We start from the raw sequence: 25770 nt of genomic DNA on the forward strand, positions 1-25770 counted from the left end.
TTCTGTTCACATTTGGATTTTGCTAACTTAACTTTGGAGAGCAAACATCCTTTTCTAAATATCATTACATAACCGCAGATTCTTTATCAGTAAACCCATTTTGCAGTCACCCATATTAAATTGACTATCATAGGCTTGAGAGTTCCTTACCTACTTACCAGTAGATTGTCACATGAAAAACCTTAGTCTCTTCTGAGAAAGAAAATCTGTTCATTGCTGTCTCTTCCATCCAAGTAACTCCTCATATAGCCACACACCCAAATATTCCGATTAACTCTCAACTGGCTTCTATATTATTCCTCTGGAAGGCCCCACACAAAGCATTTCCTGCAACTTCTGGTTTCTGAGGCGGCTTTTGTGCGACTCTGTTTGCAATGACCTTTTATCTCATAAAAAGATATGACTCAGGTGTGCAACCAATGAACATATTCCATGGTTTTTAATAATTAACAGATGCCATCAAAACATAAAGTAAAAAGGCAGGTACAGGACCAACCGAGTAGGTGTGGAAACGATGACACCTATTGCCGTAATGAAGCAATGTGCAGCTCAGCAGGCACCAGGAGATTCTTTTTAAAAGGGAGGAAGCAAAATGATCAAACCTTGCTCTTGCACTTTCATGACTAGTATGGCATGTGAAAAATTCAGCTGTTGCCACTTTCCCCCTTACTGCATCTCTATGTGGGAAGAGAACATACTCTATCTGTTATATTGCTGCCTAACACTCTATACTGTATTAAAGTCACAAGAACCCTGTCAGGGGAGGTGGGAGGGACATAGCAACCTTCATGTGTTCCCCCATACTTCGCAGAACTGCCTCAGTTGCTACTGAGGAAAATAATGAATCCCTCAGTTTGCCCCAACACTCTCTTCGCCATGGTCCTCTGCAGTCCAGTTGGAAAAGGTAGAGTAAAGTAGTAGTACAAGGCAAAGACTTGGTGGTACCTTGGTTTTCGAACATAATCCATTTTGGAAGTCTGTTCGATTTCTGAAACATTCGAAAACCGAAAGCGGAAGCCTCAAAACACAAGCCTCAACACAAAACTCAAAACAAAAGCCACGTTTTCTGTTTGAGTTCTGAGGCACATTCGAAAACCGAGGCACTTACTTCCAGGTTTTTGGCGTTCGAGTTCCGAAATGTTTGAGTACAGAGGCGTTCAAAAACCGAGGTACCACTGTACAACCCTTAGCTGCATCTCAGATCCTGGAGGGCTTCCATCCTTTTCAAAGCTGCTAAGGGCGAAGGCCTAATGGCCAAATAGTGGGCTTCACACAATTCATGCAACAGTCAGGCCACTAGTGAAGTGAAACAATAAAGTGCAAGCAGAGGGGTTAAATCCAGGCTCCCCAAACTCCAGAGGAGCCAAATCACAAACTACTGAGCATCTCAAAAGCACATTATTACACATGTGTGAGATGCATGTTAATTCTTTTTATTTTATTTCATTTTTATTTTGTTAGATTTCTTACCTGCTCTTCACCGCAACGTCCCAGGATGGGTTGCAACAGTAAAATATACAATCATAAAACAACTACAACCATAAAACTAGTGCAAAACACAATTAAAGTGGACTCCCTCAGGAGGTTGTGGACTCTCCTTTGTTGGAGGTTTTTAAGCAGAGGTTGGATAGCCATCTCTCACAGATGCTTTAGTTGAGTTTCCTGCATTGTGGGGGGTTGGAGTAGAGGCCCCACCCCCGGATCCTTTCCAACTCTACAATTCTATGATTCTAGTAGCAGGTTGATATTAAAAACAATTCCATAAAATAATACAAACATTTTAAAAACATTTCGCCTATAAAAAGTATTTTAATAGTTCCAGTACTGATGCAGTACTGAAGATATCCACATAAAAGGTTTGTTGAAAGAGGAAGGTCCTCAGTAGGTTTCAAAGACAACAGAAATGATACCTGTGTGATATTCAATGGCAGGGGGTGAGATTCCAAAGGGAAGGGGCTACCATATTAAAGGTCCAATTCCTTTATTGCGCAGGATGGACCTCTTAATAAGGTGGAATCTGCAGAAGGCCCCTATCTGCAGAGCTCAGTGATCAATTAGGTATATAAGGGGTGAGATGACCTAGAGCTTTGTACCCCAGATCCAGCACCTTGAACTTAGCTCATACCTCTAATTAGCAGCCAGTGCAATTATTTCAGCAGTGCCATAATATGCTGGTGATTGCTGAATTAATGAATTAAGCATAAGAACATAACCTACGTACATCAAAAGAGAAAAATGTGCAGGCAATATTCCACCCAATCATTCTTCAAGACTCAAGCCGGTTCCCAGATTCCATTTTGGCAGGCAATGAGGTGAGTCACAGCTCAAGACACAATTCTATTGTTCAGAAATGGAGCTTGCTGGTTCGTTTTGAAAGTGATTTTTTTTTATTCTCTCCCACATGATGGAACTGAAAGCAGCTCAAAGAAAACAGTGGAAGAATCCAGGATTTTAACCTGCGTGCCACCTTGCCAGACAAAAAATAGCAGCAAAGACAGGACTTGGTCCTCTAATGCAGGTCTTATTTGGACAGTATGGATTTCTTATCATTTTACTTTTGAAACTTTGAAAAATTGACTTGCCTGTGTCAATACAATATATTACTCCATACTGTGTGGGGGGCTGTGACTGTGGCTGAGTGGGAGATGGTTTCCATTCGGGGTAGTCCGCTGTTAGCAGGGAAGGAGACTGTTGGATTCCCAGCCAGAAACGCCCCATACAGAATACACCCACCCACTCTATCTGGTCCCTGAAATAGTCCTATACAAATTACGCACTTCAAAAGAGCACACTGGGCCGCCCCTCCATGTGTCCTTTTGATTGTGCATTCATGAAGAGTTGTGCTCGTGATGGTATTAAGCAATCTCTAGTTTTCTTCTTATCCTTCAAGGATAAGGGTCATGGGTTTGAGCCCAATGTTGGGCGAAAGATTCCTGCACTGCAGAATGTTGGAATAATGACTCTCAAGGTCCCTTGAAACTTGACTATACTATGATTCTATATGTGATGCCACTCTCCAGACTGTTTGCACCTATAGAAGTTTCAGGGTGGCATACTGCTTTGTCTCATAGCTTCCTATTAAAACCCTGTAATTTTTTCTGTCACAAATGTTCCAGGATGTGCAAGGCAGGGGGTTGTTCCGCTTTTGGTACTGTGCCAGAGTGCGGTTTCCAAAGGCAGTCATGTGGTAGCACTGGGGACTCATCACAGAACAATTAATAAAGTGGAAAATGTGCAGACAGTCCAGTTTAAATCCACCACTAAATACGTTATTATTGTGTTAATCAAAGAGCTGGTTGGTTGCTTTTGGAAGTGCTCGACTATAGTTCTGGTAAATGCTCCAGGATGAATCATGAAATCATAGAATTGTAGAGTTGGAAGGAACCCTGAGGGCCATCTAGTCCAACCGTCTGCAAGGCAGGAATCTCAACTAAAGCATCTGTGACAGATGGCCATCCAACCTCTGCTTAAAACCCTCCAAGGATGGAAAGTCCACCATCTTCCAAGGGAGTCCGTTCCAATGTCAAACAGGAGTTCTTCCTGATGTTTAGTCGAAATCTTCTTTCTTGCAACTTGAATCCATTGGTTCGGAACCTACCCTCTAGAGCAGGAGAAAACAAGCTTGCACCATCTTCCGTAAGACAGCCCTTTAGATATTTGAAGATGGCTATCATATCATATGATCTGTTAACCTTTGTAGTAAAGTTCCTACAGGAGCTCCTATACTGCAATTCCTATTGGCTAAAATCATGGTAGGTGGCTCTATCCTTCCTGGCTGAAATCATTATTTGGATGGAGGTTTGAGTCACTGTAGCAGCTAGGAGTTCGCTTGCACCTGTGATTGGCTGGCACCACAGAGACTAAAGGGAGCTACAGGACCAGAAGCTGGATCAAGACTTAAAGGTGATTTGACACCAATCTTTGCTGCCACCTGCAGGTTGGAATACAAATTTGCTGTTGGCATGTTGGCACGGGTTAGCTGAAGCATCTGCAATGCACCAAGATGCGCTGCTGACACTTGCTGGAAAACTGACGTTGCAGGGTTCTCACGTTTTGCATCTTTATGGAACATGTAAAGCCATCACACTGACTGCATCCTTGAATGAACTTTGAATAAGGCCCAAAGGACATGGACTTCTGTTGGTACATCTAGACCTGGTGGACAGTTTCGAGCAGGGCAGACCAAGACCTGAGGCAGATCCCAAAATGACACCCCGACCCCCACTAGGGAAGATCTAGATCAGGAACAAGGGGGTAGGCAGGGAAGAAAGATCAACATTGGGATCTTCTGCCCTGGGTGGACCCTCACCTTGCCTCATAGGTTGGCTGGCTCTGGTTTTGAGCATGGGGATGACTTTATGATTTTGGCTATCTTTCTTGCTAATGCTGCTATTGTTTATTATCCTGCTGTTTAATCAGATACCAGGTATGTGGGGCGGGGGGGAAATTGCTACTCAGTCATCCAAACTGGGGGCTCAGGTTTTCCTGTGTGTGTATGCTTGAGCCAGATCCAGATATCAAAAGAAAATAACTGCTAGACACTGGTCTAAGGGTTAAACTGAAAATGTAGCATATCTAAAGTTTCCTATATTGAACTGACTCTACTTGCTGAAAGTAAAACTAACTTGTGGCAGGACTGGGGGTGATACACCAGAATGATAGAAATAAGCTCCAACAAGTTTGCATGGACTACAGTGAATCCACTGGGACTTAACAGCTACTAGAAATATTATGTGCTAATCCTTCAAATATTGAAAAGGAGCATAGCAGGCATTATTTCAAAAGCGACACCTGAAGCAAATCCATATGTTGAGGAAGAAAATACATAATGCAGTGTTTCTTCAAAGGGATGAGTCCTCCAAGACAGATTCTCTATCAAGCTTCTCAGTAAATGATTGGTGGGTTATATTTAGCCATCTCACAAATAATAAGGGAACAGAGGTTATGTTAGTCACAGCATTATGATGCCACGTGCGAGGAAGCATAAGCCATTCAAATGACTTCATGATTACCATTGTGTGAACCAGGAGAGCAGGACTTCACTTGCTTGCTCCACTTATACTGTCAAACCCCATGGTAGCCTCTCCCCAGTGGCATTTGTGCATTTGGAAGGATGTCTGCAGCCTGCCCTATGAGAGAATGCTGGTCCCATGAGCTGGATTTCTCAGATGTGATGGTGGGCAAAGAGTAAGCAAGTGCTCCTGACTTAGAGGATCGTAGGTGAATGCTCAAATCAGGCTTATGTTATAGGACTACTGTGAAGAAACCTACAATGGTTGATCACACCTTTAAAAAACTATGTAAAATTCACCTATTACCCAGATCTGTCTCCCTCAATAGGTCGAACACACTGGTGCTGTGAAGGGTTGTTCCAGCACAGGCATGGCCAAACTTGGCCTGCCAGCTGTTTTGGGACTACAATTCCCATCATCCCTGACCTCTGGTCCTGTTAGCTAGGGATGATGGGAGTTGTAGTCCCAAAACAACTGGATGGCCAAGTTTGGCCATGCCTGTTCTAGCAGCACACGGTGATTGCTCTTTGGAGGCATGCATGTGTGCAGGCTTGTAGGTGATTGGCCATCAGAAACAGACTGAAAATGGACTCTAGAGATGGAGTAAAAGATAGATGGAGGAGGCGGCAAAGAGAGTATGGCTACTGGTTGAGAGGGTAGCAGGTGATATTAATGATAAATAGTAGGCATTTTGGATAAATCAAACCCCTGCGTCCAGTCACGCTTCCATTGCGCAGCTCTGTTCAGAAGCTGACCTGGCAGGGGAGCAGAGTCGCAGCGGTCCTGTCCGTGTGAGATGAGGGATTAATCAAGTCCAGAGACAGTTCAGTTCTTATCTCTAGAAGCGTTTATTTACAAGCCATAAATCAGTCTCCTCCATCGGAACTTGGAGGCATTCTCAGCCGTGCTTCCAAAAGCACACACTCGCAGCTTCTGCTGCTCAGCGAGAAGTGAAAGGAAGTCTGGAAGCAGTCACACACTGTGAGTCACTGCTCTGCGACAAGCTCCTCCTTCTACTCCCCCTCCTCCCCCTAGATACAGGACACTTCGGAGTTCTGACCCTGTCAGTTCCAAACTCCACACCCCCTCTTGTCCTGGATCTGGGGACAATAGCCAACAATGCTTTCCCCATACACAGACCCTCACAGAACTCCTCGTGCTTCTGGAAGGTTAATGGTTTTGTGAAACCATCAGCGAGGTTCTTTGTTGAGGGACAGTATTTCAGAGCAACTAGCCCCTCATGAACGCTCTGACATACATTTCGGAAGCGTATGTCCAAATGTTTGGTCCTCGCTTTGAATTGCCCTGTCTCAGCTAATTTAAGGCATGGTTGATTGTCCTCATGCACCACAACGGGCAGACAATCCTCTTCACAGATTTCCTCGACCAAACACACATAGAACTCCAGTTCTCTGCAAACCTCTGATAGCGCACTGAACTCAGCTTCAGTAGATGAAAGCGCTATGAGACTTTGCTTTCGGGACCTCCACCCAATCACTGAGTCCCCAAACTTCACCACTAGGCCTGACACTGATTTGCGGTCCTCAAGGTTAGCCCAATCCGAATCCACCCAGGCGGTCAGCTTGACATCACCCTCAGCTGACATCTTGAGGCAAAAGTCTTTGGTATCTTGCAGGTAACGTAGCACCCGCTTAACACCATTCCAGGCCTGCACACTAGGACTTGAAGCTTCTCTACTGAGCAGATTGACAGCAAACGCTATGTCTGGTCTGCTCCACTGTGACAGATACAACAGACTACCCAGAGCTGACTGAAAGAGTTCAGTGTTTTCGAACACCACGCGTTCTACTTGCTGACACTCCTTCACGTACCCAGTCTCCATGGGTGATCTGGCACCTGCACAATCAGACATCCTGAACTTCTCAAGCAACTGCTCAATCTTACCTTTCTGGCGAAGCAAAAAACTTCCATCACTTGCTCTTGTGATCTCTACGCCTAGATAGGACTTGACATCTCCAAGTTGCTTCAACTTGAACCGCTTACCAAGCTCCTTAGCAAACTTCTCTACCTGTTCACTTGTCCTCGTCATCAACAAAATGTCATCAACAAACACCTGTGCCACTTGCTGTTGCAAGCCTGAATCTCTAATGTAAAGACAACTGTCTGCAAGAGATCTCTTAAAACCTAGCTTTTCTAAGGCTTCATGTAGGCACATATTCCAATTCCTGGCAGATTGGCGTAATCCATAGATGGATTTGTGCAACCGCCACACAACGCCTGGCTCACTGACTTCGAACCCTGGAGGAGGACGCATGTACAACTCCTCCTGGAGATCTGAGTTCAGGTAGGCGACATCTACATCAAAATGGTTCACCTTCCAACCTCTCTGTGCTGCTATTGCCAAAAGCATTCTCAAAGTCTCCGCCCTTGAAGTCGGCGAATAGACCTCTGTGAAGTGGACTCCGCGTCTCTGCGTAAATCCACGCGCCACTAACCTCGCTTTGTACTGTGGCTCTCCTGCTTCTGTGGGTTTAAGACGGTAAACCCATCTGCAGCCAACAGCTTGCTGGTTAGCCGGCAGCTGTGTGAGTGAGAACACTCCTAGAGACTCCATTGAGTTCATCTCCTTCTGCATCGCCTCATGCCATTTGCTGGCTTCTTCCCGAGGCAGCTTCTGAACATCCTCAAAGGATTCAGGTTCACATCTAGCCACACCAACCCAGACACTTGTGGCTTCATACCTTTCAGGTGGCTTCCCTTTGGTTGATCTTGCTGACCTCCTCAGCGTGAATTCTGGAACTGCGCCTGATTCACCTGGATCAACCCTCCTATCCTCTATGTCAGCATCATCCCCCTCTGACCTGCTGCGCCGTTTAGGGCGAACAGCTGGTTCTGCTGGCGAGGATGATTCACTCCTTGGCTCAGACTTGACAGAGACCTGCGGAGGGGTCCTGGGACTCCCTTTTGGAGAGATACGGAGCCTCTCCCTTGGAGATCCCGGCTCTGGACTCTGTGGCTGTGGACTGTGCTCATCAGCAACAGGTTCAGCCTCACCCTCTTCCTCTTCTTCATCTGATTCTACCAGAACATCCGGATTTCCGTGAAGCCGCTTCCACCCACTCTGCTCGCAAAACTCAGCACTGCCACTAATAAGCAGCTTGGACTGGTTGCCAGTAGGGTATGCGAAGCGCCACGCCTTTGAACCCGGCTCATAGCCTACAAAGATCATTTTCCTGGATCTTGGCTCACCTTTTCTGCGCATGGCCTTTGGAATCAGAACCCAAGCTGTAGACCCAAAAGTGCGCAGAAAATGTACTTTCGGCTTTTTCCCATGAAGCAGAAAATATGGTGTCTCACCTACACTGGAATTGAACACTCTATTCTGCAGGAAACATGCTGTCCTATAACTCTCAGCCCAAAAGCGCTGTGGCAGACCTGAGTCTGCCAGCATAGCATTCGCTGACTCCTGTAGCGTGCGAAACTTCCTCTCTGCAACCCCATTTTGTTGCGGAGAGTGGGGGGCCGTCAGTCGATGACTGATACCCTTCTGCCTGAAGAACGATTGCAGCGCAGAACCTGTAAACTCCCCCCCACGATCGGACTGAAAGGAAATTACTTTGGTAGAGAACCGTAGCTCTACCGCTGTGATCCAATCCCTGATCAGTGCAGCTGCCTCTGACTTCTGTTTCAGCGCAAACAGCCACGCATGTTTTGTAAAATCATCAACCAAAACCAAAACCCACTTAGAACCAGCTAACGAAGGTGTCGGCATGGGGCCCGACAAATCTGCATGCACAAGTTCAAAGGGTCTACTGGTTTTCCTCTCAGACCTGGGGTATGAGCATGTTGTGACCTTTGATTGCTTACAGGCTTGACAATCTAGGTATTTGTCACATGCCTTGAACCTGCACCCAATAGTGTTGTCTGTGGCCTTCCTCACATATGACCACCCTGCGTGTCCAAACCTCCGATGCCATAAGTGTAAACAATCATGGTGTGGTGGGACATTTGCACACTGCCCTTGGGCATCGTCAATGGACTCTCCACTAGCCCCATTTTCCACCAGCCCCATTTTCCCACCAGCCCCATCTTCAATGGGCATCTCGACCAGAAAGAGCGTGCCTCTTCTCTGGACACTGTGAATCTTCTTCCCATTCCTGTAGAAGGAACACACATTGTTAGAAAACAAAACATCAAACCCAGCAGCCATAAGGGCTGGCACACTTAAAAGAGAGTGGGCAAGCTCTGGTACCACAAAAGCTTCTACCCAATGATCTAAAAAGGAACAATAAAGAAGCCCAGTTTCAGTCAGTGGTCTTTGAGACCCATCTGCTAAAGTAACATAGCGTCCAGTTTTAACTGTCTTGCAGTTCCTCAACAGCCCTCTAGAGGTCACAAGACAATGCGACGCTCCGGAATCCACAACGAGAGATAAAGAGTGTCTCTGGTTGTTTTCCACAGATGCCATGGCGTTGCTTGCACTCCCATCGGTTGCCATGGCCACAGCCTTTCCCCGGCTAAGGCTCTTGTCTTTTCTCAGAGACGCAAGCGCAGCTGTGAGGTGATAAGACGCCTTGTCTTTGTTTTTCTCCTGGCCTGCTGCTTTCCCACGTCGTTGCTGGGAACCGGCCCTGGGAACCTGCTTTGTTGACATTCCACGCCGGCCGGTGTCCTTGGCAGCCTGGGCCTCTAGCGGATGCTTCCCAGCGCTGTTGGACGTTGCCTCAAAGCACAAACAACTTTCGAAGGCTTTTGCTTTCTCAGAGCTCTTGGAATGGCCTGCCTGGCCTGCCCCCCCACTGCCTCTTGGGGTGCAGCCTTTGCCCTGTTCCACAGCTCTCAGCTGCTCTCCAGCACACAGTCCATCACACAGACGTGTCGAAGCAGAGAAACAGCTTCCCGGAACAGCCCCCTCTGGTCTGGCTCTCCCTTCAGCCTGGGGCTTGCTCCCTTGGCCCTCGGCTTCCTCACGGCCCTTGGCTCCTGCTGAGCCTTCACACAGACTCCTCAGCACCTGCCAGGCGGCCTCAGCCGATTTAACGCCCTCCAGGTGGGGCAACAGCAAAGCGTCCACGCTTGCTTTCAGCAGGCAAAGCTCTCTCTGCTCTCTTTCACTCAGCAGAGCAGTAGCTTGTATGGGTGGGGCCGGCTCCTTCTGGACTAAACTCCAGAGCCCTGTGGCCACAAACCACCCCCTTGCTCTTCTTGACCAGGCCTCCCAGTTGGCCCCATTCAGCCTCTCACCGGGGTAGCTCTCATGGCTCTGCTGTGCCTGTGCAGCAGCCATTCTGCCTCCCCCCCGGGGCTTCAGCGTACTCACAAGTTTGCCAGCAAGCCGGACTTCCGAAGCAGCCGTTCCTTCTGGCTCTTGGCTCCGCTCTCCGGCGTCTCCCACTGCCCTTGCCTGGCAGGATTACAGCAACACGTCGCTGGCAGCCTTCTCCCTTCTCACACTTATCAGGAAACGCGATACTTCCATAACCTTTGGATAAATCAAACCCCTGCGTCCAGTCACGCTTCCATTGCGCAGCTCTGTTCAGAAGCTGACCTGGCAGGGGAGCAGAGTCGCAGCGGTCCTGTCCGTGTGAGATGAGGGATTAATCAAGTCCAGAGACAGTTCAGTTCTTATCTCTAGAAGCGTTTATTTACAAGCCATAAATCAGTCTCCTCCATCGGAACTTGGAGGCATTCTCAGCCGTGCTTCCAAAAGCACACACTCGCAGCTTCTGCTGCTCAGCGAGAAGTGAAAGGAAGTCTGGAAGCAGTCACACACTGTGAGTCACTGCTCTGCGACAAGCTCCTCCTTCTACTCCCCCTCCTCCCCCTAGATACAGGACACTTCGGAGTTCTGACCCTGTCAGTTCCAAACTCCACAAACTCCACTAGTCAATACTTTGATTTCAACAGGTGCACTCCCGTTAAAATCTGTGGGACTTTAAAGTGCTTAATTCAGAAGAGTTTTACTCAGACTTAGTGAATAAACTGTAAGTGCCAGAAGGCAGTTGCCTTTGGATAAGTACATGAAACGGAAAGCTTATATAACATGGTAGATTAATCTGGGCTTTTCAATACTTTCCCTCCCTTTATTTTCTTTTTGCTCTCGTAATGACAGCCTACCTAACGTACCTTCCCTACCAACAGCAATTTTCTATGTACAACACCTGCTTTGCGTTGGAATTACACACACACACACACACACACACAGAGTGCAGTTTATTGAACTGCATCAGATGCCACTATCACAAGTCCCCTGAGTGGCTTATAGCGTCTCAGAGCTTTCAGAGAGGAGCCTTTGAAACTCCTTTGTTTTTTTACTAGGTATGTCAGAAGGCATCGTTCTCCATTCCACTCCGATTTGGTTGCATGCAGTGCTGTTTTTGTTTCACTACAGTTCATCTTCTGCCAAAAAATATATTATGAGTCTTCTTGTCTGTTGTCTCAAAATTTACAGAATTAGTTAATTATCTAAATTAATAAAATAATACATAAAATAATACACAAGAGGTCTGGAATGTGGCAACACAAGAACAGGCCTTTTCTGCAGTGGCTCCCCACTTGTGGAATGTTCTCCCCAAGGAGGCCTATCTGGCACCTTCATTACATATCCTTAGGTGCCAGGTGAAAATATTTCTCTATAACTAGGTCTTTGGCTGCTTAAACAATCTATGACCTTTTAAATGTGTTTGTGAGAGGGGGTTATTGGTTTGTTATTGCTGTTTTGTTATGTGTTTTGTGTTCTCATTTTGTGTTTTTACGTTGCAAACCACCCTGTGATCTTCAGATGAAGGGCAGTATACAAATTTAATAAATAATAATAAGGTAAGTCACATTTTTTGTAACTAATTACATAATTACAGTGTTATGAAGTTATGCCACACCATAGAAATACAAAGAAAATGCAAGGCAAATGGGAGAAAACTCATTATGTATCATTTGTGGGCTGAAAACGATAGCAAATACCACATATATTCTGTGGATTTATTTATGTTGCAGAAGTGGAACAAATATCAGCAAATTCTGCTTCCGTCAAAATTCTCTGACATCATGACTTACAACACACACACCCCCCTTTGGATCCTCCTCTTTGATCAGAAAGAAAGGAATGAAGTGTCTCAATACTACCACAAGTGAATTGATCACAATTAGCAGTATGAGCCACCAGGAGAATGTGTGCACAAACCTTGTGAAACAAAGTTGTTTCACTCATTAACTTTATTAAAACTCAGGGGCTGAACAGCGCCTGTTTAAAGAGCTAGTCAACAACCTTGAAGATGAGTATGGTGACTCATTATATTGCTATGAAGTGTGCCCACTACCAGAGCAACTCTCCTGCTGCACAGCCTACTATGGAACTAGAGTGGCCAGATACAAAGGAGGGCAGGGCTCCTGCACCATTAATAATTGTGGAGAAGATGGAACTTCAGCACGTAAGGCTCATGAAGCTTCTTCAGAAAGGTACACCTGCTGAAATTCCTTGTTCTTCAAAACTATCCATCAGTTCAGGAGCCCTATCCTCTTTGGCACACTACTGCAGTGGGTTTTTCAAGCTGTTTACCTGGGAGTAAGCATTATGGGACACAATGAGACTTACTCATAAGCAAACAAGCATAGGCTTGGGTTTTAAAAAGCAATGTCAGCATCTTCTTATCTAAAATAGGTTTGATGTCAGTATCTAAGCAAAAATTTCAGGATTTATGTTCTATGCAGTTTTGTGCCTCTGTTGAAAGCTATCAGCCACCTGGATGGGTCCCTGGATGACAATTTTCATCCAAGGACCTCTCCAGTGCATCCCAGTAGATAAGATTCTCATGAGGTCTGACAAAGTGGCTTGTCACAATTTTCCTAAAACGACAAGCAGAAAATACAAGCCCCTCTGGGAAGAATGTTTGTTCTGAATGAAGTTCTTCCAGTTTGATGTCGAGTTTAGCGAGGCACATGCCTACAAAAACATCCTCTAGTTTAAAATAAGGAACTTCTTTGGCAATTTTATACACACTACTAGCAACATCTGCAGACAAAACATAACCAGTCCCTGAACAAAACGGAGGGTACAAGTTTCCTGAATATTCTTCTTCACTCACATACCACTTACTTATCAGTTTTCGTATTGGATGCTCATTCTCTTTTAAAAAGCCAGTGAAGAAGCTAACCTTCTTATTTTTCTTTAGAAGAAGTTCAGTGAGATAGTAGGTATTCACAAACATATCTGAGTCTGTTTTCATCACAAAGCTGGTTTGTGGGCAGAATTTGTGAATCCATTCAAGGCCCATAATAGTCTTTAATGTTAAATTGTAGTAGGAATCTAGAAAATCCTTCTGGATAATGTCTCTGTGTTTTTTGTTCTCATCATCAATAGCACGCTGGTCAACATCAGTGAGAGTACTTCCCAGGAGAAAATAGGTCACAATACGTTTGTTGTCTATTTTTCTTTCTCTGCCCCATGTCTCACGGATAGCCATCCGGGCTTTGGATTGTTTGTGAGATGATGTCACAAGAATGACCAGGAATGGTGGATTCCGTCTGCAATTCATATGAGGCCTCCTTAAAAAACGTCCATCTCTCTTAAAGGGAAAGAACTCATGCTTCGTCTCACAGAATATACAGATTTCGAAAGTGCCCAGTTTGGCATATAAACAGAGAAAACAAACCAAAGCCATAGTGAAAACAAGCATCCTTGCAAGTCTCTTGGAAGCCATCTGAAAGAAAGAAAAGGAAATGCTATGTGGATATTTCTAGCAAATCAGTGTAGTGGGGAGATTACATTCCTACAGGCACGGTAAATAGGCATTGTGTATGTCAAAGAGCTGGCCTTAAATGTGACTAGCAGCTGGAACCAACCTGTAAGAATTTTAGTAAAAACCTGAACTTGAGATTTTTCTTTGGGAATAGTCTTGAAGACAGAACATTGTGCTGTGTATATGCAGACTTGCATGTTTCCAATCAGTAGATGGCAGGGTTGAGAGTAACAGATTACAGGATAAAATATACTTTGTGGTTTCCCACCTAAGCTGCACCCCTTCCTTCTGCACATTCACTCTCTTCTCCCTCTTTCTTGCACAAGGATACCACAAAGGTAGCTCCAATCATATAGTGTACAATTTGTAGTCATCCTTGTGAATATGTAGAAGCTGTAAGCAAACAGCCTGCTTTGCTTTATTTCTGTGTTTTATTTTTTCCCCTTAAAGCAATGCTAGTGATGTATAAATGAGACAGAATGGGTAGTGAAGCTGAGGAACTCCAGGCAGCTCCAGCTTCCAAGCTTTATAAACTGATATCCCAACCCATTTTGTTTTTTAAAACCTATCATGTTGGGCTCAGCTAACTCCCTGGGCTTACACCACCACAGGTGCACCTTGCTTCCTGAGCTCTGAGGAGAGAATCACACTATCCATGGGTGCTCTTTTCTCTCTGGGCTCTGAATTCCACGCACATCCCCTGCCTGTGTCGGCTCAAGCGCCTTTCAGAGCCATTGATAATGCAGGGATGTCTTCTCCTGCTTGGACAAGAAAAGTGTAGCCACGGTGTCCACAGTCCATTTTAAACTTTCTCAAAAACTGTTCTCTCTTTTAAAATCATTTCTCTTTCCACCCTATGTCCCCCTGAAGAGGGATAGAAATAGGAAAACTGAATAGTCTGGCGGGTGCAATCCCCTCACCCAGCTGCTAATATAAAATATGACAGCTCCTTTGAAGTGCCCCCTGTCAGAGCTAGGTAGGAAGAAACAGAAAGGGAAGGACTGTTATCTTAGTCTCGTGAACACTTGTTCAAATCTGATTGGTCAAATCTAGTGGAGCGAGCAGAAGATCCATGGATCTCCTCCTCCACTTCAGGAAAAAGGAAATCTGCCTCCCTGTTCTCCTGGTGTTAAAGGCTCTTTGCATCCCAATGCAATTTTCCCTTATTTTTGCATAGGAAGTTGAAAATGTCAGAGAAGCCCCACTTGGGGGGAGGGGGCAGATGAAAAGCTACCGCTTCCTGTTTCATATGATAAATTTACATAGGGAATATTTCATGCAAATAGCTTCTCACCTGAAAATAAGCAACTTGTGGCTTTATTGCCTCAAACAGTTGGAGGCAATAAAACCCAGCAATGTTTCTGAATGCTATGGGGAGAGTGAAATTAGCTTGATCCAGCAAGCTCTTCTTATGTTTTTATATTGATGGCACTGTTTTTTTGTTTTTTCTTTAAACACAGCTGTCACTATCTGGTTCTAAATATTCTCTTTGTCATCTACTGAACAAAGTACTAGTTTATTTTATTCATATACTGCCTGGTTGTAAACAGAGCCTCTAAGCAATTCACAAAAACTAAAAACTGGAGTCCAGATAATCCTCCCCTGCGTGTGTTTGCAGATTTACCTTACCTTTAATGGATGCTTGAATTTCCTGAGGAGAAAGAAAGTTTTGGCTCCAAGACAGCAACTGATGAAATCTAGAACAAGAAAAGTGTTGGTGAACTCCAAATGCAATTCTATTCCCATAAGCAAAATGAACACGTATCTCCTTAAATGTGTTGATAAACATTTCCAACAAGCAAACTTGAAAATGGGCACACATTCCCTTTACATTCTTCTTGGTCTTAACATTCCCTGCCCCCCAAAGGCAAGGCTACTTTATTTTTATTTTTTTATTTGACATTTATTTCTTCTAATAATAATTATAGTTTCTAACGTCAGCTTCCTTCATTATCACTATTATTATTGTTAATAATAATTACTATTATTATTTCCAGGGTGGCAAACACATTAACAATAATATCACTAATTATATTCTAAAAGCATTAAAAAACACACGTCTAACAACAGTTTAAAAGAAAACACTCTACCAGCCAATAATTTCAGGGTTGCCAGGATCAGGACTGCTCAACATTCCTATGCCTGGGCAAACAGAAATGTTTCCAAATTCCCTCAGAAAGTCAGTTATGCGGGATGAAGTGATTGACAGCACTAAATATTTCCACATTTATCCTGTTCCTCTAAATTGTAAAATAAACCTGTTTTTGAGAAAAGTCCAGGGCCTGTCACAATCTTCTTAAGGCAAAACTCATTTTGGCAGGGGCTGAACATCTCCCCTTCCCAACTGGAAAATACTCCTTACGTGTCCCATCAGCAGGGCGGCCATATTGCCAAGCAGGCTGGGCTTCCCTGGATTCAGTCCTCCCCACCCAACCAGGGCCCATTTCTACCATTAGCAAGATCAAATGCCCACCTGGGATGGTGTGTGTATTTATGTATGTATGCATGTATGTATGTATGTATTTAAAAAAAAATATCAGAAGCTGATCTGTGAGATATAAGTGCCTGGTCCTTCTGTGAGAAACTCCTGGTAGCACTTTTCAAGGCTTTGCCGCAGCTGTGTTTGGCATTGGGAGGGGGGAAGTGTACAAGTCATAGAGATTACAAATAAAAAAAGTGATGCATTTGTTGTCTCCAGAAGGGGCTTGCTGGTTCATTTCTATTTTATTTTTATTTATTTTTTGGGACTTCCCTTGTGAGAGAAAGATTGCTACTCATAGGAAACAACATAGAAATGCATACTTTTTAGCATAGCTGCAAATGGGCAGTAGAATTGCCCCCCCCCCCCCAGGTAACAGTAAGGGAAACAGTAAGGAAGTTTGTGCTTTCCCTCCCCCAGGTCTTATTTTTCATGCGAAGAATATTGGTCTTATTATTTTCATATATTTGTTGCCCAAGGCCCAGGGCAAATGTACCCAGCTGCCCCCTGCCCAGGCCTGCTTTTGCAATCAACTATACAGGCCTCACCACCACCACTTTCTGCATTTCCCTTTTTCAAAAAAACGTTAGCAAGCATATGTACTTAAAGACTCAGGATTGTTAAGGAGCTCTCGATGCTGCGATAGTGGTTGTTATTAAAACTACTACACTCCATTTTGTCATGTTTTGCCAATGGCTGGTTTGCCTTCCAGATTTAAAAAAAATAGCCCACATGGCCTAAATAAAGCTTCTTTATTTATTAATTAAATTTCTATCCAGCTCTTCCTCTCAAAGGAGCCCGATGCAGCCTCCTGCTCCGCAGAGCTGTGTGCAACCTCAGACGTAATGTGCTTTTGCTCCACCACAGCACCCCTGGCACAACCGTACTAAGCCAACCCTGAAACTGAGCAGGGTCTCACCTCTACCCTTTCCCTCATCTCCGCCATTTCCTGTCTCTAGGGTGAGAATCAGCTTTATTTCTCTCACAGCAACAGGCTTAATGGCAGAATATGACCTTTGCCTGTACAACCCCCAACCTGCTTGCCTTAGAAAAGACAGGAAATACTTCAGAGGAAACCACAGCCTTTGCAACTGAGTGGAAAGCGACAGTACTTCACAGTGCAGTCCTATACATGTTTTCTCAGAAGCAAGGCCCATTGTGTTCTGTGGGCTTACTCTCAGGAAAGAAATGCAGCCGTAAACTTCTTACAATATATAAAATTGCCTTGAATTTTTAATTAGCCTTTTGAGAGTCCAACTATATGTTACGTGCAAAAGTACCCAAAAGCCACTCTGACGGGCTGGGCTTGGAGTGAGAAGTCAGCAGGAAGCAGTTGCTTAGTTCTTTCACAACCTACCTTTTGCCTTTGTAGATGTGTTTGTAATATGGCTTCCTTTCATGGGGAAAAAATTGCGCAGCTTCTTAAGTTTAATGTTTGCAATGGGCCGTGTTTGTGCATGAGGTGTGCATGTGTTTCCAGCCCTGTGGAATGTTTCCAATGTTTACAGGCACATTGGTGTTGGAGAGGTAAGGGTGCAAAGTGCACCTCTGAACATATATACGGAGGGATTGTTGTCTGGGTAGGCATTTCTGGGGATTTAGCAAGGTATTAAGGAGATTAGGAGTTCTGAGTTACATTTAAATCTAGTAACAATGGTTTGGGGCTACGCAAACTGCGTGGTTAGGAAGGGCTGTCTTGTGTGGTCTCTCACATGCTGCTAACAGCAGAGGTATTGATAGGGAAGATGTGGAAAAATAAAATAATGGATATAATATTAGTGAACAAAATTATGAGATATAAGCAATTAAGGGAAGGAAGGAAACAATCAGCATAGATCTTTAGACTACACTGAACACCATTCATTTTTACTCAAAGATGGTACATTGTGTATTTCTGACATCCTGAGAAAATTGGGGGTCAGTTTAAAATAGGAGGAAAGCTGGTGCACTTGGACGCTCATGTGGCGCAATGGTTCAGTGTGTCTAGGAGTTAACCAGAAGATTGGTGGTTTGAGCCCACCCAGGGATGGCTGTGGGAAGGACTCCTTCTTTGCAGGGTGTTGGACTAGATGACCCTTGGGACCCCTTCCATCTCTATGATTCTAAGATGCACAGAGGATCAAAATTGTAACTCTTTTATTAGATCCATGGCACAGAAAATACTAAGATACCTTGCCTGGCAAAGAGGAACAATTAGAGTGTATGCAAATATAAACTTTTCTTTTCTTGCTCTCACTGGTAGCATGCAGAAAGAAGACAGGATTCCCTATAAACATAAGAAACCCTCCACATGGCAGAGAGGGAGAAGAGGGGTAAATGTAACTGACTGACTTACCCAGGGGATCATGTAGAAAAGCTACCACTAAGCCTGCAGGAGTCTTGCGGGTTCTGGGTCTGAAATGAGAGACTTGATGGCAGGGTCGTCCTAGTGGTTTTCAAAGGGGGAGGAGAAATCTAGAAATACAACAAAGCAAAATTACTTTTATAACCTTAGCAACTGAATTTTCTGGAGAACCATTTTTAAGAGCCAATGCAGAATAGTGGTTATACGAAGCATCTACCGGTACTTATTCTGTTCAGTTAAAACAACTAACTGAACAATCTCTAAATTTGATAATGTCAGATAATTTCATTGGTAGCTATATCCCAAATCTTTACCAACCAGACATGAACAGGCAGAATATCTGCTTCTAGGACTTGGCAGCAGTCACTAAACAAACAAACAAACAAAAATTCTTTACCTTCATCCTTCTTAACCCGTATCCAGTACAAATGTGCACCAGCCACAAATTTAGTTCAGACCCCGATTTGGCACTCTTCCTTTCACAGCTGCAACTACTGGCTTCTTTTACCAAGTTTACCAGCATTTTGGTCTATGGCAATACAAGTTTCTGCAAAGCCCTAGTAAAAATTTAATTCCCCCACCCCCAATCTCAAAACCACACTTTTTCTGTCGTCTACACAATTGTAACTTATTTCATTTTAGAGAGACCCCTGGAGACATTTCTGTCAATCTTTCATTCCCTGGCTGATAAGCTCTCTGTACTGTTAGACAATCCAAATCCTATGCTATGGATATCCCTCTCATCCATCTCTAGGCAGAGGACTCAAGTAAAAAATTAGCATTTTACAAGTGATAGCTCGACAGTTTCACAGGATCCCTACTCCCTCCTGTTGTCATGAAGACAGCCACGATACAGTAGCTAGCATATAGCCATAGTACAACATTAGTAGCTATGCCTCGGGGTAGACCTCCTGGCCTGGTAGACCTATCTGAATCAGATATGTGCTCTGAGCACACTCAGAACTGTTTCCTTGAAGTCCACACTTCACAGCTTGTAGCATATTCTGGTAACCTGGAAGGAAGCAAGGGCGTATTTGCTACTTTGAGAAACTTCGCTCTTCCTGTTTAGCACTTGTAACCTTGCGTGTGAGAGAACCACGATGGTGGATACTGTTAGAGTTCCTGCTTCATGATTGCAGTCATGGGATTTTTGTCTTTCACATGACAGTATATGTTTTGACTCCACAGAGTAGGAAGTGACGAAGACAGGATGTTTGTGTTACTGTGCTCCATGAAGTGGGACTATTGTCCTTTGTTCTTTTTCTCTTTGCTGTCTGATGCTAGAGAGAGAGGGAGCCATGTTGCAGTGCTCCGTGTGTGTTCAATAAAGTAGATTAGCCAAAATGCTGAGTTGCTGAGGTCTGTTACGCAACTACACCTACTCTGCAGATCCCTAAGTGTGCCGGTGTCGGTTGGCATTGGTCGCTTTGATGTTCGGGCTGAAGAAAGCTTTTGAAGCTCCTGAACGATTGACCAGGAGGAAGAGAACATGCCAGTCTGGCATGTGTCTCTACCAGGGTCCTATTCAAGTGTAGGCTGAACTCCTGACAGATACATCTGGTTCACAAGCACTATAAAAGCAGGATGCTGGACTTGATGGTCCACTGGCCTGATCCAGCCAGCTCTTCTGGTTTCCTTATGATACTTAACTATATGTTAGACAATATGTTAGCTCCATATCAGAACTCTGAAGTGCAGGTTTCGTTTTTACACAAATGGACAGTGTAGTGGGGGAGAGGTGGTCCAGACTGGGACCTAACATGGAGGATAGACAGCTTTAAACTTTGCCTTTCCTGTGGTCCCAGTTCAGATAGGGGTGGGGGCTGCACCAGCTATTTATATAAGAAAAAATATCCTATGTGCTTCAATTGGAACTTTTATTCTTATTCAAATTGCTGACATGATGAGAAGCCCATTCTGAGTCTTAACCATAGCCAGATGCAATGAGTTAAAGACCCCTACCTCAAATGCCAGGGTCCCAATTGCGATCAGGAGCTCCACGCTGGCAATTTGTGCAATAAAACCCAAACCCTGTACTTAAGGGCACAGATATGGAGCTAACATGTTGTTTGATAGGAAGACTGAACAGGTTCACGGGTCACCTGGGCACCGTCTTCCCTGCTATGGTGAGATGTCTTGTATAACTGTTTAAATTATAGTAATTCATAGAATCTCGTATTGTCTGGTTTGGTCTGGAGAGAGAGAACTTGCATTGCCTTTCCTGACAATCTTTTAGAACATAAAACTGCAGGGATTTTCCATAAGGTTCTTCCCTCTGTCTATAAGAACTTGAAAGAGATGTTTGATTTCAGCATAATCAAGCCACTTTGTACATCCCTGTGGAACTAATCTCTACATATCTGGAAATAAATTGGAAGCGTCCACACGTGGACAAAGTCTGCTTTGCTATGGAGAGCCTTTTTTTTTAACCATGCCAAGCACTGCCCTAGATTGGTCATACAAAGGAATTCTGGCACACTAAACAGCATGTTTCACTCATGATTAGATTTGCTACTTGGCATGTATGTGAGCACATGTTGAAGATGTACGTTATAGATATTATTAAGGAAAATAAACACATTTTCAAATTGGGGCTCACTTGGATCAGGGTGAATGTAGATGTGTATGAAAAGGGTTGTTTAAGAGGTCTGCAGATTTAGATCCTGATGGGAAGGCAAGACTCTTGTGCTTTGTATAGGAAAACAGAATTGCCTGCAGGTGCCCCTTTTCTTCTCTCTACAATACTGTTCAACAAACTGCACCACTGGCCCAAATTCTCTCTTCCACACCACTGCTCGAGGCACAGGTGCTCTGTCCTCCAAGGCACGGAGCTGAACCCTAGTCTCAGACAATATGGAATATTTCATTTGAAAGAGCCAAATTATGCCATTCATCTTCTCTAGCCGGCAGAAAGAAGTCTGCATGGTAGTCTGATTCTGCTTTTCTGATTATGGAAATCTGTTTGGAGAGCTCTCAGGAGTGAAACGATTTAGCTGAAAACCATGCACCAAAAAGAAAGAAAGACAAGGGTTTTTTTTTTTAGTTTCCTTACCTCCTTCTGCAATACATCTCTCGGTTTCTCTAGCCATGTTGCCTGAAAGCTCCAGTGAGTTGTTAGATCTTCCTAGGAAACGGTTTGTGTCTCCTTCCCGTTCCTATTTGATCAATGACAATCTCCATGTGTTTACTGGACTGGGAGGGGCAAACAGCATTTGTGCAGTAAAGGGAATGCAAGCAGTAGATTTCTCTTTCTTTCTTTCTCTCCCTCCAGGTAGCAGGCAGGACGGCCACCGCAGTCTGGTCTGATCGTCAGCAAAAGCCAAGTTAGGAACTGTCTGCAAATGCTCTCTCTTTGTACTCAAGGAAAAAAAAAAACAAAGACAAGCAATTCCAGGCACACTCAGCTGTTGCTAGAGAACACAGAAATTTTAATTATTTGAGAGACCAAATCCTTATGCTTTTCCACAGGAAAAGCAACAGCCACTAGCAGAGTAAAAGAGAACTTTGCAAAAATAGCCTCCGGGGTGTGAAAATGCCCCAGGCTTCTGGCAAGGCCAGGCAGACTTCAGTTTGTGGTACCTATATTGCTTATTTCAAGAATGCCTGGCTCCACCAACAAGAGCTAGGTGGGAAATAGCAGCTCAGATTGGCAGGCACACTCACAGAAGTAAGGGAAAGTGTCTACCTATGAGAGCGAGCTGTGTCCAAGAATTGATTTCAAAGCCACCACTGAGTTTATTATTAAACCCTTTCATACAAAATTCCACTCCCACTTTCCCCGAAGCATCCATTCTTTCAACAGCCTAGTTTTCATTTGGGACATGTTTATTCTTACTAGTCTTGAACAATTGTGAGTCACACCAACTGCAAATCACCTAGTGATCAATCAGTAGGTCCCAGTCTACCTTTGACACCCCCCTTCCTGAGTTAGCGTGTTCTCAGACATAAAAGACATAAGGCTATGCACACATACCACACATTTAAAACATCCCCACAAAGAATCATGGGAACTGAAGTTTACCCTGCCCACTGCTGCAATTCCTGGCACCCTTAACAAACTACAGTTCCCAGGATTTGTGTTTGTGTGCTTTAAATGTGTCTTAGATGTATGCTGGGTAAGCTCATTTAGTGCTTCTTCCCCCGTCTATAATTTGAATGCACAACACTGACCAGAATAGGAATTAGTTTACAATTGCATCTCTTCCTTTTCTAGGTTGCACTGACCATATTCACACAGGTGTGCACACAGACAAGGCTCACAGTGAGCCTGGTGAGGGGAGAACCTGAACTTCCCCTGGCTGAATGTGGAACCGAAATTTGTGTGTGACAAGCGGGCAGTGGAACCTTTTCCCACATGGTCTCTAAGTGCATTTGGACAGCTGTGGAGATCGATGGGCAGGGCCTTTACTGCTGAGGAGCTAATCAGAGCAGGTGCTCTGGCTACCATTTCTCCAGTGAAAATAGGGGTGTCCTAAGGAAAAGCGGGACATTCCGGGATCAAATCAGAAACCAGGATAGCATCTGTAAATCCCTGTCCCTGGAAAACAGAGTAATTCTCTGCAAAGCCAGGTGATAACAGATGGAAAATCCACAAAGATGGGTGGAAAAATAAACATTTACTAGCAGGCCTAAACTAGACTGTGGGCTCTCCTCCCAGGCATTAAATGTCCAGGGATTAAGTGTAGGGGTCAGATGGGATTACCATGAGGAATTATAAAAGATACATCAAGCCATCGTGTCCACGATGAAAGCATTGTGTTGACTGGGTTTGATATATTGACGATAATTTCTGATTAAATCCCATAAGATTCTACATTTGTGCCCTTTTCATGCCCTTTTGACTCTACTGCCCATTTCTCTCTCCTCATGTCACGTGCACAGCAGTACACAGCAGTTGCTTCGCCAGGCAGGCATCCTGTGCCATAAAGATAGTGGGCAAGTTACTTTGATGTAGTTTCTTATATATAATCTTAAAATGTTAATCTTGCAGCCAGGAAACAGATCTCACATGAAGGGGATAGTGATCTGGTCTTTCTGGCCATCCTTCTTATCATGTTTATTTCTCAGCTCTGGGGTTGCCAGATGCACCCCTTTGTAGTTCTCAACTTATTTGCCACCCCTTTGTAGTTCTCAACTTATTTACCCCAAAATATATGCATGCTAATTAGTATAGTAGTGTAACTTTTTCCCCACGTGGGGTTTGATGAAATGCTCAGAGGAAATATGATTGGTTCTTACGAGCACTGTGTAAAAGATTCTTTTGCTAATAAAATGGCCTGGTGAGGGGTGTGGTTTACGCACTTTCTCCGAGAGCCTTGCTGGTCAAAGCCTCGTGTCTTGTTTTTAATCAGGGTCCAATCCTTCCTTTACTTTGCGAACGCAACAATTATATACATGTTTTACAGTGCATCAGAAATTTAGATCACAGAAATGACAATGGAAATAAGAGCAAAAAATAATCATTTTTTTCTTCTGTGATTCCATAGAATTAGGGTTCAGCACCTCAATGGAATACAAGGGGAAAGCCTGTAATTCTCTTGAAATTAATTTGTAATTAGTTTGAAAACTGGACATTTATTATGAGGTTGATGTGAAGCTGACAAGAGAAGGGTCAGAGATCAGCTTTGCCTGAATGAAATCTCAACTTCAGTCTCTAGCATCTCAAGTTAGGGCTGAGGGAGGCACCTGTTGAAACCCTGGCATGCTGCGGTCAGTCAGTGCACTGCTGTCTACACCAGGGATGAGGAACCTCTCTGTGGTCTTCCAAAATATGGCTGTCTTCTTGCCAGTCCAGCCTGTATGGCCAACTGTCAGGGATGACTGGCATTTGAGTCTAGCAATGTTTGGAGGGCCCCATACCTGTTGAAGCAGCTCTCCATGCTTTCAGCTAGATAGACTAATGGTAGGTTTGATATAAGGCACTTTCTTACGTTCCTGTGGTGTTGTTCACTTTGCACATTTTTTAAATTTTATTTTTATAAAAATTCTTAGTTTACAGTGGTACCTCAGGTTAAGTACTGAATTCGTTCTGGAGGTCCATACTTAACCTGAAACTGCACTAACCTGAAGCAGCACTTTAGCTAGTGGGACCTCCTGCTGCTGCTGCGCTGCCAGAGCACAATTTCTGTTCTCATCCTGAAGCAAAGTTCTTAACCTGAAGCACTATTTCTGGGTTAGCGGAGTCTGTAACCTGAAGCGTATGTAACCTGAAGCGTATGTAACCCGAGGTACCACTGTACAAAAATATGTGCATTATCTCCTTTAAAGTTGTGTTTTCTACAGATCAGTTTCATTTGTTGTGAGACATTAGTGTTGCATACAGTGTTAGATTAGGAAGAAAAGAGGGGAGGGGAATGGTGAGTGGGCTGGAGTCGGGTGGCCCTGCTTCTATTCTTCTACTTAGTGTATCTATGGGGTTTTGTGTCAGCATCACATGTGGGTTCTCTTGTTATTCACTTGTTGTACAGTCATACCTCGGGTTACAGCTGCTTCAGGTTGCGTTTTTGCGGGTTACGGACCGCTGAAACCCAGAAGTACTGGAACGGGTAACTTCTGGGTTTTGGCGGTCGCGCATGCGCAGAAGCGCTAAATCACACTTTGTGCATGCACAGAAGTGCCAAATTGCAACTCGCGCATGCGCAGACACGCAGACACGGGTTGCGAATTCTGCGGGATGCGAACATGCATCCCACACGGATCACGTTCGCAACCCGAGCGTCCACTGTATTTCCTTGGTGGTGAGAGAGGTTGGGGGTGGCCTAGGGTATGGTTGTTTATTTTTAATGCAACAGTCACCAGGGTGTCAAACCCAGGCCTTTGCCTGAGGCAAAGGATAAAATAGTGTGTCATCCTAATTCTATCAATCTTGGAACTAACTGGTGTGACAGTTGCACTAATCACTTGAGTGAAAATATTAACAAACAATCTGCATCTGGCTAAATGAAGAAAATATACCGTAACTATCATATTGTCGCAGATTGGCACAGATTTATTTTTTATGCAAGCAAAGATGAAATGCAGAACATAGACATCTACCAGAAGCATGAAAAACCTTTTGGGTGCTATAACCATTGTGGACTTGAATTTTGGTATTTCCTGATGAGTTGTACCAACAGATTCACGATTTTGGTTCGTGCATTGGATTGGGGGGGGGCAGTCAATTGATTCCATATTAAATCTAAATAAGAAATGCCTGAAACAGCCCCATCCTGGAAGGTTGGAAAGCAGAAACTAATAATG

At 44.2% G+C, this 25770-nt stretch overlaps 2 protein-coding genes and 1 long non-coding RNA gene across 14 annotated transcripts in view; 1 reads left to right on the forward strand and 2 right to left on the reverse strand.

Annotated features, from left to right (window-relative positions):
- IGSF5 (immunoglobulin superfamily member 5) overlaps positions 1-13184 on the reverse strand; it is a 43502-nt gene extending 30318 nt beyond the window's left edge. For 3 of the 5 annotated variants that reach the window (XM_083608777.1, XM_083608776.1, XM_083608775.1), the window contains exon 1: positions 151-372. The gene's annotated coding sequence lies outside the window, so the exon portion shown is untranslated. Of the gene's footprint in view, positions 1-150; positions 377-13065 lie in introns of those variants that run through there. The other 2 variants (XM_083608774.1, XM_083608773.1) reach the window with 2 other exon arrangements.
- On the forward strand, positions 3504-23858 carry LOC310760413. The gene is made up of 2 exons (XR_014546956.1): positions 3504-5220; positions 21803-23858. It is a non-coding gene; the product is annotated as an uncharacterized lncRNA (long non-coding RNA).
- B3GALT5 (beta-1,3-galactosyltransferase 5) overlaps positions 11715-25770 on the reverse strand; it is a 132287-nt gene continuing 118231 nt past the window's right edge. The window contains exons 1-4 of one of the 8 annotated variants that reach the window (XM_083608806.1): positions 21584-21803; positions 18523-18641; positions 15338-15405; positions 11715-13669 (exon numbers count right to left, since the gene is read on the reverse strand). In XM_083608806.1, coding sequence (XP_083464932.1) covers positions 12704-13669 — 966 coding nt within the window. In that variant the 5' untranslated portion in view covers positions 15338-15405; positions 18523-18641; positions 21584-21803 and the 3' untranslated portion in view covers positions 11715-12703. The other 7 variants (XM_083608807.1, XM_083608808.1, XM_083608805.1 and 4 more) reach the window with 7 other exon arrangements.

This window comes from Podarcis filfolensis (assembly GCF_964270895.1).
Source record: "Podarcis filfolensis genome assembly, chromosome: 4".
Lineage (NCBI taxonomy): Eukaryota > Metazoa > Chordata > Lepidosauria > Squamata > Lacertidae > Podarcis > Podarcis filfolensis.